The following is a 12,540-nucleotide window of genomic DNA, read 5'->3' on the forward strand; positions in this document are numbered from 1 at the left end:
CCACTTCCGCAGCGCGGCCGCGCAGGCGCAGTCGGGGAGCGGCGGGCGCCATTTTGTTACGGGGCGGCTGGAGGCGGAGGGCGCCGCTGGGCCGCGTTTCCGGGTGCGGCGGGCGGAGGCCGCGGCGGCGGTGAGGAGCGGGGAATGGGGCTGCGGGGAGACTGCGGGCCGGGGGGGGCGCGTCGGACGCCGTGGCGCCGCGCCCGTGTTGGGAAAGGAGCGCCGGGTCGGGGTGCAGCCGTGGGGCCTGGCGGGGGGTGCCCGAGGAGCGGCCTACGCGGAGGCTCCGCCGTCCCTGCAGCGTCCCGGTGCGGGGCCTCCGTGTGCGCCGGGCGCGGGGCTCGGCTGTGCCGCGGCTGCGGGTGAAGGCGGCCGGACCCGCCCTGCCAACGGGCTGCCGGTGCCGCCTCTTCCCCGCCGACCCCCGGACGGACGGACGGACGGACGTGGCCCGGCGCTGCCCCGGGCCGTGCCCCGCGCCGTGACCCCGCGGGCTGCGGGCCGGCACCGGGCGCCGCGCACTGCTGGGGGCCGGGAAAGCCGCTGTGTGCGCGGAGCTGCCCGCAGAGCCCCGTGCTGCCCGGCGGGTCCCCGTCCTGTCCTCCCTGAGCCCTCGTCGCTGTTGTCTCGCCCTCATGGACGGCGGTGTCCCCTCACGCCCTGCCCGGTTATGCCGAACGTTCGCGGCCCGCTGGTAGCGCGCAGGGGGAGGTGCGAGCTGCCTCCCGCCCCGCAGCTGACGCTGATCGGCTGCTCGCCGCCCCGCTGCAGTTCCCAGGTACGCAGAGGCGGTGTGGTGGCATCCCCGGGCCGGCTGGAGGCAGAGGTTTTGCATGGAAGTCATTTCCATGCACTGCAGCGCAGCCGGTGCCCCTTGCAGGCGTGCTTGGAGGGGTGCCGCCGTCCCAAAGCGGCCCCGCTTTACCTTTGGCAGACTTGGCTTTGCTGCACTGCCTGCCTGGGCTGCCCCGGCCTGCCCTGCGCTCTGTTGTGGGTGTTGCTGCCCTGCTGCTGTCGGCCACAAAGGATCCGATCCGGCCTGTCTGCCTGCCCGGCTGGGACGTGCTCTGCAGGGCACATTGCAGTATCACGTGCCGCTTTCACAGCTCGGCTGCTGGGCTGGTTCGTGCTTGCTGAGCGCCTTCTGTCCCTGAGATGTTCTAGCACTGCTGCTCCACAGAGCCTCTGGGTGCAGCTGCCTGTTTGCACCTTGCCTGAGCACAGTGGCTGTGGGACGGGGCTTCCTCCCGGCACCAGAGCCCCCCCGGCCCCATAGGAATGTGAGCACACAGCCTGCTTTCCCATGGCTGCCGGCACAGACCCCTCTTTGTGCCCAGTGGGGCGAGGGCGGGCTTGGCTCCGTCCCTCCACACTGTCGGCGTGCCAAGCCCAGTGCTGCCATGAGCTGGGATGTCAGCATGGGTGACTGGCGCCATTCTGCCACCTTCACCCCCCGCACTGCTGCTTCTGCAACATGTGAGATCTGTTGGAATTAATTCCTCCAGCTGTAAGTAGGTGTGTGGCTCCTAGCTGGCCGGCGCTGTGGTGCCTGAAGCTGCAGAGCTTGTGGCCACTGTAGCTGCGGGATGTCAGGCCCTGAAATGGAAGCTGCTGTGCGGGAGCGCAGCCAGGCCGTGGGGCTTTCTGCCCTTGCAGAGCCGGGTCTGGGCGCGTTACCTCCAAGTGACGCAGGCTGCCCCGCTCCGCGGGTGCCAGGGCGCGTTCCAGGTCAGGGCTCGCTGCCCGCTTTGCTTTGCTTTAAAGTGCTGTCGTGGAGGCGCTCTGGTCCTTGTCTGACCTACTTACTTACATCTGGCTGCTTGGAAGGAAGGCAGATTTGCTCTGCCAAAGAAGTAGCTTTCTGCTGGGAAGCAAAGGTGGGAGGAGGGAGCGGGGGGGTGGGGTGGGAAGTGCCCTCAGAGCGAGGGGCCGAGCGTGTTGGGTTTCTGCTGTCTCTGCCAGGGCAGTGCTGGAACGAGCGCAGCTCCCCGGGCTCACTGCTTGCTCCAGTGTTACCGGCTTGGCTTGACTGTGTGTTGGTCTTTTCCTGAGCTGGATCAGTAGCCCATGGGCATTGCAGTGCCGAGAGCAGAGACTCCTGAGCCCTGCAGCTCTGTGCCCTCTGCGGCACTGTGCTCGGCTGCCTCTGCACCATTCTGCTTCCCACGGCCCCTTCCTGCTCCCCTTCCTTGCTTCCTTTCTCCCAAGCGTGTTGTCAGGAGACCTGGAGATACCTGCAGCACCGGCCAGACCAGCCAGGGATGTGGCACTTGGGCAGAGATACTTGTGGGGTGAGGAGTGACGCTGCTGGCGCTCGGAGGCTCGTGCTCCACTTTGCTTTCCCACTGTGAGGTGAACTGACAGCCGTGGGGCCGCTCAGGAGCCGCACAGATCCCGAGCCGTGGGGCAGCTGCGTGCTCACCAGCAGTGCTGGCATGCAGGGACTGTGCAGCCGTGTCTCGGAGTCTCCGTCTGTCACCCTGCGTTAGTGGGTCATGTCTCAGAACGAGCCCTCCTTCCCCTCCGTGCTGGCTGTGAGCTCACAGCATGTTCTTGGCACCTGCTGACCTGGCAGTGCAGGGCACTCACTCTGACAGCACTTGGCTTGCTTTCCCTCTGCAGCCAGGCGCCCTGCACCACAGGACGGGCACTCAGCACCCCGGTGTGTGCCCAAGACCTGAGGTTTTCAGCTCATGTGAGGGAGCACTGCTGGGCTGTGTTGGTGCACGCATGGCTGTTGTGCAGTGGGAGCACTGTAGTGACTCGTGCCATTAATGGGGCCCCTTTGTAAGGTGTCTGCAGCTTTAGGGTCTTGCTCAAGCATCAGGCACACGCGTGTGTCCCAGAATAACACTTTAGTGCTGGATGTTCTATAGTGGCTTGTACGTTTCCCCCTAATTGGTCTCACTGCAAACCTGCTAATGGGAAAGGTGCATTTCTTCAGGCGGTTGAACTCTGCAGAAGCAATCAGCAGTGATTTCCGAGCAGCTGCTTCCTCACCATGAGATCAGCGTGGCTTGGGGTGGTTTGTTTGAAGTCCTCCTTGCTGCCATGCCAGGCCTTCAGCACCGTGTCACAGCAGGGCAGGAGCTCAGGATCTGCCCCATATCCTCGGATGCTTCCAGTGGGGCCTGCCCCATCCACGCCCCGATCCCAGGGTTGTTTCCCCAGCGGGTGCCACGGCTGCTGTCAGCATTAGCTGGGGGTGTTGAGCTGGAGCTGCTGCCACACGATGCCACCGGTGCTGTTCTGCACAAAGCTGCGTGCAATGATGATGGGAAAGGCCGTGGGTTCAGACGGCGTTCCTTTGCTGGTCCTGCTTCACCTGCAGCCTGGCTGAGCCTGGAGGCGGGCAGTGATGCTTTGTTGCAGCGTGTAGCAGCCAGCATGCCCGGCACACGAGTTATTGCACGGGGATGGCTGGGCCCCTCTGCTCCCATCCTGCGTGGAGCCTCGTGCTGTCCTCGAGGAGCCCCTGTTGCTCCGGTCTCGGTGTGGGAAGGTGTGCGTTTGGCAGCCGCTACAAAGCGCTTCTGTCCGTCCTGCAGTGCATTGTTCTCCGTGGGACGTGGGCTGCACTGCACGTTATTCTCGGCCGCGGGTCACCTCGGAGCCGTCGGGAAGTCCTCACGTCTCCCTCTGCTTCCTCCCGCTGGAACAATCAGGGATGGCGGTGGGAGCACGAGGAGGGTCTGAGCAGCGCTCTCCGGTCCTGCGTGTGCCACCTCTCCCTCCCCACCTTCCTCTCCAAAGCTGGCACCCGCACCGGCAGCAGCAGGGAAGTGTGCTGGCCCCGTGGGAAGGGCCTTTCCTGCTCCGTCCTTTGCCTCAGCCTAATGGCAGGACGTGAGTCCTCGCCGCTGATTAAACGTTTCCTGTGCCAAATGAACCGAGCTCTGTGGAGAGCTGCGAGCAGATCGGGGACCCGGCAGAGCTGGGGCTGTGGTGGTGGAAGCTGCAGCTGCTCGGGGTGCTGCAGGGTCGATCCCCGGGGCGTCGGGAACTTTTTGTTCAGGGTTTTGTTCAGAACACATTGTCAGTGACCGTGGGATGTGAATAATTCACTGTGAGCGTCCGAGTCCCGCGGGGTCGCGGCGTGGCTGGCTGGCTGCACGCAGAGATGCGCCGGCTCTCCGAGCTGCTCCAAATCGAGGTGGCAGCTCTCGCTCTGAAAGCACGCTGATACGATTTTAAAAGCCTGAGTGACCTTAAATCCTGTGATGGCTGCCTTTCGGGATCAATTATTCATGTCGCGTCTTCGGGGCCGCCCGAACCCTCGCTCGGAACGGGCTGAAATGTCGGCCTGGGCCTGGGAGGGCTGCGCTGGGGTGAGGAGGTTTGGATGGGAAGAGAGGACAGGAAAAGGAGCTGTGCTGGGCGGGGGGCGGCGGGCAGGGAGCGACCGGGCCGGCCTGGGAAGGCCTCCCCAAACCGGTGCAGCTGCATTCTGTGCCGACATCAGAGGGTTGGAAATTCCTCTTGATGTGCAGTTCAAAGCCGCTGCCTCCCTGAGGACGGAGCACTTCATCTCGGCTTTGCAAATGCAGGCTGGCCGTGGAAGCAGCGTGGCTGTGGGACACAAAGCTGACAGTGGGACACAGACCTGGCTGTGGGACACAAAGCTGGCTGTGAGGCACAGATCCCCCCAAAAGCACAGAAACGGCGTCTGAAGGTCACTGCTAAAAAAAGCCCTGGGCCCGCCGTGAGGAGTGAGCAGAATCCAGGGCTGCTGTCGGGAGAAGGCATTTCGCTTCCCCTTGGCACAGAGGGCCCTGCAAAACGCCTGCAGAATGCAGCTCCTGTGTCCCGACAGGGCCAGGCTGCACGGGGGGAACCCCGGGCTTTGGTGGCGCTTTGAGCCCCCAACACAGCCGGGGGGTTCTGCCGGGGGGCTGCAGCAGCAGAGCTGCTCCCTGGTGGGTGCTGAGCGGCGCTCTGCAGGGCCGCCTCGGCTGCGTGGAGCTCCTCCGGAGCGCTGCCTTCTCACCCCTCGCCTCCCTCCCGGTGCTCTCGAAGCTCTGTGGTTCTCGTTTGCATTTTGAAGGAGAGCCGAAGTGCCAATCCGCCCCTCCTGGCTTGGAGATGAGCGCGCTGCGCTTTGATCTCAGGCTGCCTTTCACGCTGTCCTGATTCACGTCTTCCAAATCACTTTCCCTGCGAGCGCAGTGAGCTGCTGCTGCGGCATATGGAGCTGAGCAGAGCAGAGCCGGGGAAAGGAGCCGCGGTGCTGAGGAACAAAGGGGAGCGATGCAGAGCAGCCGCTGTCTGAGCGGCATTGTTTCAAAGCGCACGTTTCCGTAAGGCATAAGCGAGGCATTAAGGGGCGGTGAGCGGTGCTGGGAGAACCCTGTGGGGTTTTTTTCACCCTTGGAGGCTTTAGGTTGTGCCTCCCCGTCTTTATCAGCCGTGTCTGTCTTCAGGAACATTAAAGATCTGGGCTTTGTTAGAGGCAGATAGCCGTCACCCCGGCGCTCCCACCCGGAGGTCTCAGTGTTTCTCATGCTTTGAGGGGGGGGGCGCTGCCATGTGCTGCATTCCGTGCCTCTGGATTTTTGTTTTCAATGTGACCTCTGCTGCTAATCCACAACGTGAGCAGGGCTGCGTGCTGCAATGAAATGACCTGTTTCTGGGGAGTTCGGTTCCACTTTATCCTCAAGCTGCTTTAGCTTAAACTCCTTTCTTGCACTTCTAGGTCAGAGCCTTCATCGGGATGCGGCGTTCAGCACGGCAGCAGTTCGGGGCCGTGTGAGATAAGGCAGATTGTGACTCATGGTTTTCTTTGTAGAAGTGCCCCTCTCCTCAGCTGTGGCCACAGGATGTGATGCTGCTGTGGGACTTTCCCCGTCCTCTCCGCCCGTGTGGGCAGATGGGCTCTGCAACACCGTGCTGCCCATGCAGCGTCCCTCTGTCCGGCTGCGACTCGAAGTCAGGGTGAGGGGTGGAGCGGGGTGGACGTGTCTCAGGCAGCTCCCGGTGCTGGCACCATGCCTGTGCTGGCTGCTGGCTCTGGTCCGTGACACGCGAGTCCCAGTTGGGAGCCCCGTCAGCCGGCACGCTGCTCTGCTCACCGCCTGCAGCTGCTGACCTGGTGCTGCACGTGTGCTCCCACTTGGGCAGGGAAGGAGCACGGGGAAGGAGCTCCACTCGGCCACGTCCCAGCAGCTCCCGGGTGGGTGTGTGCCAGGTGCTGGTGGTCTCACCCTGCTGGATCAGGGCAAGGTGTGCTTTGGGCAGCAAGAGGCCCTCTGGTGTGAGAGGTGAGGGCTGGAGCCACAGGCTGGCTGCTGGCACTGCACAAGTGCCTGCGGGGAACTGCTTCCCTCTGTCTCCTGATGTTTTCTTGCAAGGCCGCTTGCAGTTGAGGAGCTTCTCGCCCAGCAGAAGAGCTGCTTTTAATTGCAGGTGATTTATGTGTTTATTTTCTCACGCTGCACAGTGCTGGCAGTTGGCCGGGGGGCAGAGGGAGCTGCTGGCATTGCCGTGGTGCTGCAGGGATGTGTCCCCGTGCTCTGCAATGATATGGAGCGTGGATGTGGCCTAAAGATAGGCCTGATTGTATTTTAGGCTCTGTGTACTGCAGCAGTAGTAAATTGTAGTTTATTGTAGAAGATGAGAAGGGGTCTGTAAAAGAAATACACCTGTGTAAATGTGCTGATGGCTGCTCTGCTCTCATGGCCTGGGGATACGGGATCAGGAGGCAAAAGGTGCGGGTGCGAACCCGCTGTGCTCCTGCTTGGTGTTGGTGTCATGGGTTTCCCTGAGGCAGGAGCTGCTGCTCTGGAGAGGGACACCTGAACGTCCCGGGGTGCACACGGGCCTCCCGTCACTGCATTCCTATTCCCTGAGCTGCCAGGGCGGCACAACCCGTGGCACTGCTGTCAGAGGCACGAGCCCGGCCCGCACCTCCTGGTGATTCAGGCTCCTTCCTGTCCCCACACCGGGTCCAACCTGGACTCGTGAGCGGCACTGCTGAGAGCTGCTCGGGCTGAGCTGTGGAGGGGATGGCTGCGTTTGGGGATCAGGTGGGTTGCAATGTAATTGGATCTGTGCTGGGAATGCTTGTGTGGCTGCTGGTTCACTCAGAAGCCTTCGAGGACATCTGTGGGGTTGGTACAGTGCAGTTGGACACGGTATGCCGGCCTCCACCTGAGCATGGGACAGCGGCAGTGGGTTGGGAGTGTGATGGGGTGGCAGCCCTGGGGCCTCTCTGTGGCTGTAGCCCCAGGTGCAGGGTGTTTCTCCCTTTCTTTCCCTTCGGTCCTGACTGCTTCTTCCCTTCCCACAGGCATGAATGACCAGGCTCATCCCCAGCTCTGAGCAGCCACAGCTGGGCCACCATGCCGATCCCACCCCCGCCGCCACCGCCTCCCGGCCCCCCACCGCCCCCCACCTTCAGTCAGGTAAGGGCTTCCGTCGGCACGCTGCCATCTGTCCACGTTGCCCGTGCCAGCCTGGCTGTGCCTGGTGCTTCTTGTCTGTGCCTCTGGATCCCCTCCAGCCCAGCCTGGAGGTGACCTGTGGCTGTGCCTTGGTTTCCCTTGCACAGTGTGTGCACAGGAAGGGGCTGCCCCTGGGCTCGCCCAGGCTTTTTTTTCTGTCAGCAGCTTCTGCTCTATGACAGCTCTGGGGTCCTGCATGTGGCTTTGATGGAGCTGCGTCTTGGGTTGGATGGGGTCTTGGCCTCAGCTGTGGGTTGGGGGTGCAGGAGCTACGGTGCTACGGGGCTCAGTGGAGCAGGAATGGGAAGGGCCAGCTGGGCTGTTCCCTTTCTGCACTGGGCTGAAGTTGCTGTGCATGCAGGTGAGCTGCTGCTAAGAGGCTTCTCATCTGCAGGCAAACACAGAGCCACCAAAATTGAGCCGAGAGGAGCAGCGCGGCCGCGGAGCCCTCCTGCAGGACATCTGTAAAGGGACCAAGCTAAAGAAGGTGACACAAATCAATGACCGGAGTGCCCCGATCCTAGAGAGTGAGTATTCATCCCTGGCATGGCCCCCACACTGGGTGCTGCTCTGCACTTTAGGGTGTGCTCTGAGCCCTCAGCTGTGTACTCGCCAGTGGCTCCTGGTTGGAGGAGCTGATTATACCAAGTATAATAACCTCTTTGCCTCTGTCCTTCCAGAGCCCAAGGGCGGCAGTGGCAGCAGCTACGGCTCCAGCTCAGCTGCGATCCAGCCCAAAGGAGGCCTTTTCCAAGGGGGTGTGCCCAAGCTCAGACCCGTGGGAGCAAAGGACAGCTCAGGTAAAGGCCCTCAGACTGTGGTTAATGAAGGGCTCCCAGGGAGATCCCCGAGCAGGAAAGGGTTGAGGATCTGCCGTGTTTGCGTGGGACGCTCAGCTGGTTAGCAGCAGGGCCCCCACACTGCCACCCGCGTGTGGCCGCAGACGAGCGGTGCTCTCTGTGCCACGGCATCCCCAGCACACCGCCCTCCTCGCAGTGCTGCGTGCGCTGCTGAACGCTTCTCGCTGCTGTTTTCTGTGGCAGCCTGCCTTCCAGCAAGGCAGCAGGCGGTGAGAGAGGAGCTGCGTGTGGCTGTGCGCAGTGCCAGCTCCCTGCCTGTGCCAGACAGCACTCCCCGCGGTCTGGCCCTCGCCGCAGAGCGGGCAGGCTGCCCCGAGCAGGGGCCGCGCCGTCCCTTGCTGTGCCTGGTGGCTCACTCCGCTTTCCCTCCCCGCAGACAGCTCTGGGAAGCAAACCCTGCAAGTCCCCGGCTCCAGAGCCGCTGCCCCCAGGCCCCCGGTGCCGGCCAGCAACAGCCGACCTCAGGATGATTCTGACAACAGCCGAGCCTCTCCGCCGGAGCTGCCGCGCACACAGCGGCCATCCCTGCCGGACCTCTCCCGGCCCGGCACCGCTGGTGGCACCGGCATGAAGCACAGCTCGTCCGCCCCGCCGCCTCCCCCACCGGGCCGCCGTGCCACCGCGCCGCCCGCCCCCCCGCCTGCACACGGCCCCAAGGTCTCCTCCTACAACCGGGAGAAGCCCCTGCCGCCCACCCCGGGACAGCGAGCGCCTGCCGGCAGGGATGGACCCCCCGCCCCTCCACCTGTCAAGCCCCCTCCCTCCCCAGTCAGTATCCGAACGGGGTCGGGGGCTCAGAGCCAGTCCCTCGCCCCCCCACCTCCCCCTTACCGGCAACCCCCCAGCGTCCCCAACGGCCCTTCCAGCCCCATCACCGAGTCTGCCCCGGAGCTGCCGCAGAGACACAACTCCCTGCACAGGAAGACGCCGGGCCCCTTGCGGGGTCTCGCGCCGCCGCCGCCTGCCTCGGCCTCCCCGTCCCTCCAGAGCAGCCGCCCCCCGCCGCCAGCCCGGGACCCCCCCAGCCGTGGTGCAGGTGAGAACTCTGCTCTTCTGGGCCCGGTTGTGGCTGGTGGGAGATGCCCAGGGAGCCGTCGGCGCTGGGATGCAGTGAGGTGGTTCTTCCTGCACGGGGCAGTTGCTGTTGAGATTGATTGACCCAGGAACGGCTTCTGGGTTGTCTCGTTCTGTTGACACCCCTGGTTGTGTCTGGCTCTTTTTGTCTGTTGCTGGCAGTAGGTAGTGGCTGTGCAGCTCAAGCACACGTGGCCACCGTGTCCTCCTGGGGTGGGAGAAGAGCATGCTGGAGCCATGCACTGCAGCTTCTCCCCTGAGCTTCCTAAATGTCACTGGGGTGGTGACAAAAAGCTGCAGCAGAGCCTCTGGAGCACTCCAGCTCCATTCTGCGTGCTGGATTTGGCACTGCGAGGTTCAGACACCCCAATGCAGTCACGATGTCTCGCGTGCACACCAGTGGTGCTGTGGCCCCCTCCCGAGAGGTGGCTGTGAGGCTTCCTCCTTGTCCCGCTGCTGGGAGCAGGGATGGCGTTGTGCCCCCGCCTGCTGCTGGGCTCTGTGTCCAGCCCGCAGCTCCACCCTGGGCCCCTGCCAAGCCGCCGTGCTTCAGGCCCTGCCAGAATCCTCTGCTGAGTTACGGCTGGCGGTCCGCTGCCTTAGTCTGTGTGTAATTAGCCTAACGAGGAGCACGACCTGCCACTGTACTTTGGTGGGAGCGAGGGGAGGGTCAGCAGGGCCGCAGTTTTGGTAGGCCCTGGGTCTGCTGGGCCTCTGGGCTGAGGGGCAGGGCTTGGGGGCTCGTGCCCACCTGGCCCTGTTCTGCTCCACCCTTGGGGCTGACGGTGAGGATGTCCCTGTCCCCGCTGCAGGGCCGGGGGGTGTTGCCACGGGTCCCTTTGTGCCACTGTGCAGATGCTGACCTTGCTCTCCTTGCAGCCCCGCCGCCCCCACCACCCATGCTGCGAAATGGGGGGCGTGACGCCCCCCCGCCCCCACCCCCCTACAGACTGCATGGTTCTACTGAGCCCCCCAGCCGTGGGAAGCCACCCCCACCACCCACCCGGACGCCTGCTGGGCCCCCCCCGCCCCCACCGCCAGTGAGGAATGGGCACCGGGACTCCATTGCCACTGTCAGAGCATTCCTGGGTGAGTGGGGCTGTGTGTTGGGGAGGGATGGGGGGAGCGATGGGGGGAGCCCCGGCGATCCCAGGCAGAGCTGAGTCCTTCAGCCTTCGCTTCCATCCGCAGCCCACTCCTGATCTGCCCAGTTTTTGTTCTTCTCCCCCGTTCTCTGCAGATGACTTTGAATCCAAATACTCGTTTCACCCCGTCGAAGACTTTCCAGCCCCAGAAGAATATAAATACTTCCAGAGAATCTACCCCAGTAAAACAAACAGAGGTAAGGGCGGAGCATGCCACGGTCCCCACCGTGCCCTGCCGCGCTCTGGAGGCAGGAGGTGGCAGCAGCCACCCACTGTCCTTGTCCTGCTCCCAGCCAGGCAGCGTGGGTGGGTGCGGTGGGCTGCTGGGTGCTGTGGCTTTCCCCTGGGCTCTGGATGTGCTCCTGGGGACGCTGGGTGTGCTGGCAGAGTGCTGCCTGCAGGCTGCATTCCTGTGCTGAGGGCGTTTGGTGCTGGAGCGGCTCTGCAGGGAGCGCTCTGTGAAGCTCTGGTGTGGGGCAGATGGGTTTGGGAGCCCCCCATTGCCCCGGCACTGCCCGTGTCCCCGTTAGCCCCTCTTGGATGCGGCACATCCGTGCATGGAGCGCCCTTGCCGTGCTGCTGCAGTGTGCCAGCCCTGCGGATCCTGGGGGGGACTCTGGGGAGAGCGGGATGCTCAGTTATTTTTAGAGCCATGAATGTTTAATGTGGATTTGAAAGGCCCCGAGCTTTCTGTGCGTGCCGCAGTGGCTGCTGCTCACATCACAGCTCTGGAGTGGCGCGAAGGGGGGGGAGTGTGCAGGGGGAGGCGGGGGGGGCAGGCCTGGTTTTCACCGTGCTTTCTCCTCGCAGCCACGCGTGGGGCCCCCCCTCTGCCCCCCATCCCCAGGTGAAAGCGAGCTGCGCCGGCGGTCGGTCCTGAGCGCAGCCACAGAGCTGCTCCCCCTTCTTCAGACGGACCCTTCCTCACCTCCCTGCCCCCAGGAACCTGCATGAGAAACTCCGGGCACCTTCAGCTCTCCCAGGACAAGCGGACGCCCCCAGCCCACGCTCACCACAAACCCACACGGCTCCTTTCCCCGCAGCCCCGCGTTGGACCCCGCGCTGCAGGCACGGGCAGGGCCGGGGGCAGGCGGTGCGCTGCTGGGGATGGACGGAGGCGGGGGCCGTGCGTGGGGGGGCCGCGTGGGCTCAGAGCAGAGGCGGGCAGCAGCCGGGCTGTGGTGGCTGTGGTGGCTGCGGGATGGGCCCAGCAGAGCGCTCTGCCCCGCTTTGTGAGCGGCGATTTCACGCAGGAGCTGCTGGGAGTGGGACTGTGCCCCCGCGTTGGGTGCGGGGGGGGGGCGTGCAGCGCCGTGGTACCCCCAGGGCACCGAAAGGAGCGTCGGCTGAGGGCCGTGGGCTGTCTGCAGGGGGGTCCGAGGCGGGGGGCTCCGGGGGCTGCGCGCCGTTTTGCCTTACACGGACTGCTGGCTCCGGGCTCTACGCGCAGCGGGGGGGCTCCCATTAACCGTAGTTACTGATCTATTTTGTACGTTCTAAAGCTGTACCGTAGGAGGAGGGGGCTGCGGCGGGGTACTAAACCCTCACCTTTAACTGTTCTTCGTTCGTTCGTTTGTTTTCTACGACGCTGGAACCTTCCCCAGGTGGGAGCGAGGCCCCGCACGGGGCGGGGGGGCACCGTTTGGTGTAAATAAAGGCAGAAAAAGCCCTCCCGGAGCGCTCGGCTCAGCCCCTGGGGGGGGAACGCCGGGGGAGGGGCTGAAAAGGGGAGAGGGGAAAAGCCGAGAGCTTGGAACTGCGTTTAAATAAAGTAATAAAGGAGCAGCGATGTCGGTGCTGGCGGCGCGGGGGGGGCTCGGGACCACGGCGGGACGGGGATGGAGGAAGGGTTGGGGTCCGCCCGCTGGACTACGTTTCCCGGCGTGCACCGCGCCCCCGCCTGCGCCTCCCGGCATGCCCCGCGCGCTGCCGCCCATTGGTTGCTCGGAGCCCCCGCCCCGCCGGGTGCTTGGCGCGAGATCTCGCGATTGGCGCCGGCGCCGTGAGGCGCAGCCAATGGAG

General features: G+C 64.3%; 1 protein-coding gene across 5 annotated transcripts; it reads left to right on the plus strand.

Annotated features, from left to right (window-relative positions):
* Positions 1-47: 47 nt before the first annotated feature.
* WIPF2 (WAS/WASL interacting protein family member 2) lies at positions 48-12,077 on the plus strand. 5 transcript variants are annotated; one of them, XM_046904509.1, is made up of 9 exons: positions 48-130; positions 5,786-5,931; positions 7,286-7,400; positions 7,834-7,966; positions 8,120-8,239; positions 8,676-9,335; positions 10,253-10,462; positions 10,614-10,715; positions 11,329-12,077. In XM_046904509.1, the coding sequence occupies exons 3-9, from the start codon at positions 7,338-7,340 to the stop codon at positions 11,367-11,369; spliced, it is 1,329 nt and encodes a 442-aa protein (XP_046760465.1). In that variant the 5' UTR covers positions 48-130; positions 5,786-5,931; positions 7,286-7,337; the 3' UTR covers positions 11,370-12,077. The 5 variants fall into 5 exon arrangements, with proteins under 5 accessions (XP_046760465.1, XP_040509283.1, XP_046760466.1 ...); XM_040653349.2 differs by having other exon boundaries at positions 48-5,931; XM_046904510.1 differs by lacking the exon at positions 5,786-5,931 and having other exon boundaries at positions 48-5,297.
* The last annotated feature ends 463 nt before the right edge of the window (positions 12,078-12,540 follow it).

Source organism: Gallus gallus, chromosome 27, assembly GCF_016699485.2.
Source record: "Gallus gallus isolate bGalGal1 chromosome 27, bGalGal1.mat.broiler.GRCg7b, whole genome shotgun sequence".
Lineage (NCBI taxonomy): Eukaryota > Metazoa > Chordata > Aves > Galliformes > Phasianidae > Gallus > Gallus gallus.

Coding starts and splice junctions, on each gene's coding strand:
- WIPF2 (XM_040653349.2), top strand. CDS start 7,338: ATGCCGATCCCACCCCCGCCGCCACCGCCTCCCGGCCCCCCACCGCCC. Junction 9,336..10,252: donor CCCCCCCAGCCGTGGTGCAG/GTGAGAACTCTG, acceptor CTCTCCTTGCAG/CCCCGCCGCCCCCACCACCC. Junction 10,463..10,613: donor CACTGTCAGAGCATTCCTGG/GTGAGTGGGGCT, acceptor CGTTCTCTGCAG/ATGACTTTGAATCCAAATAC.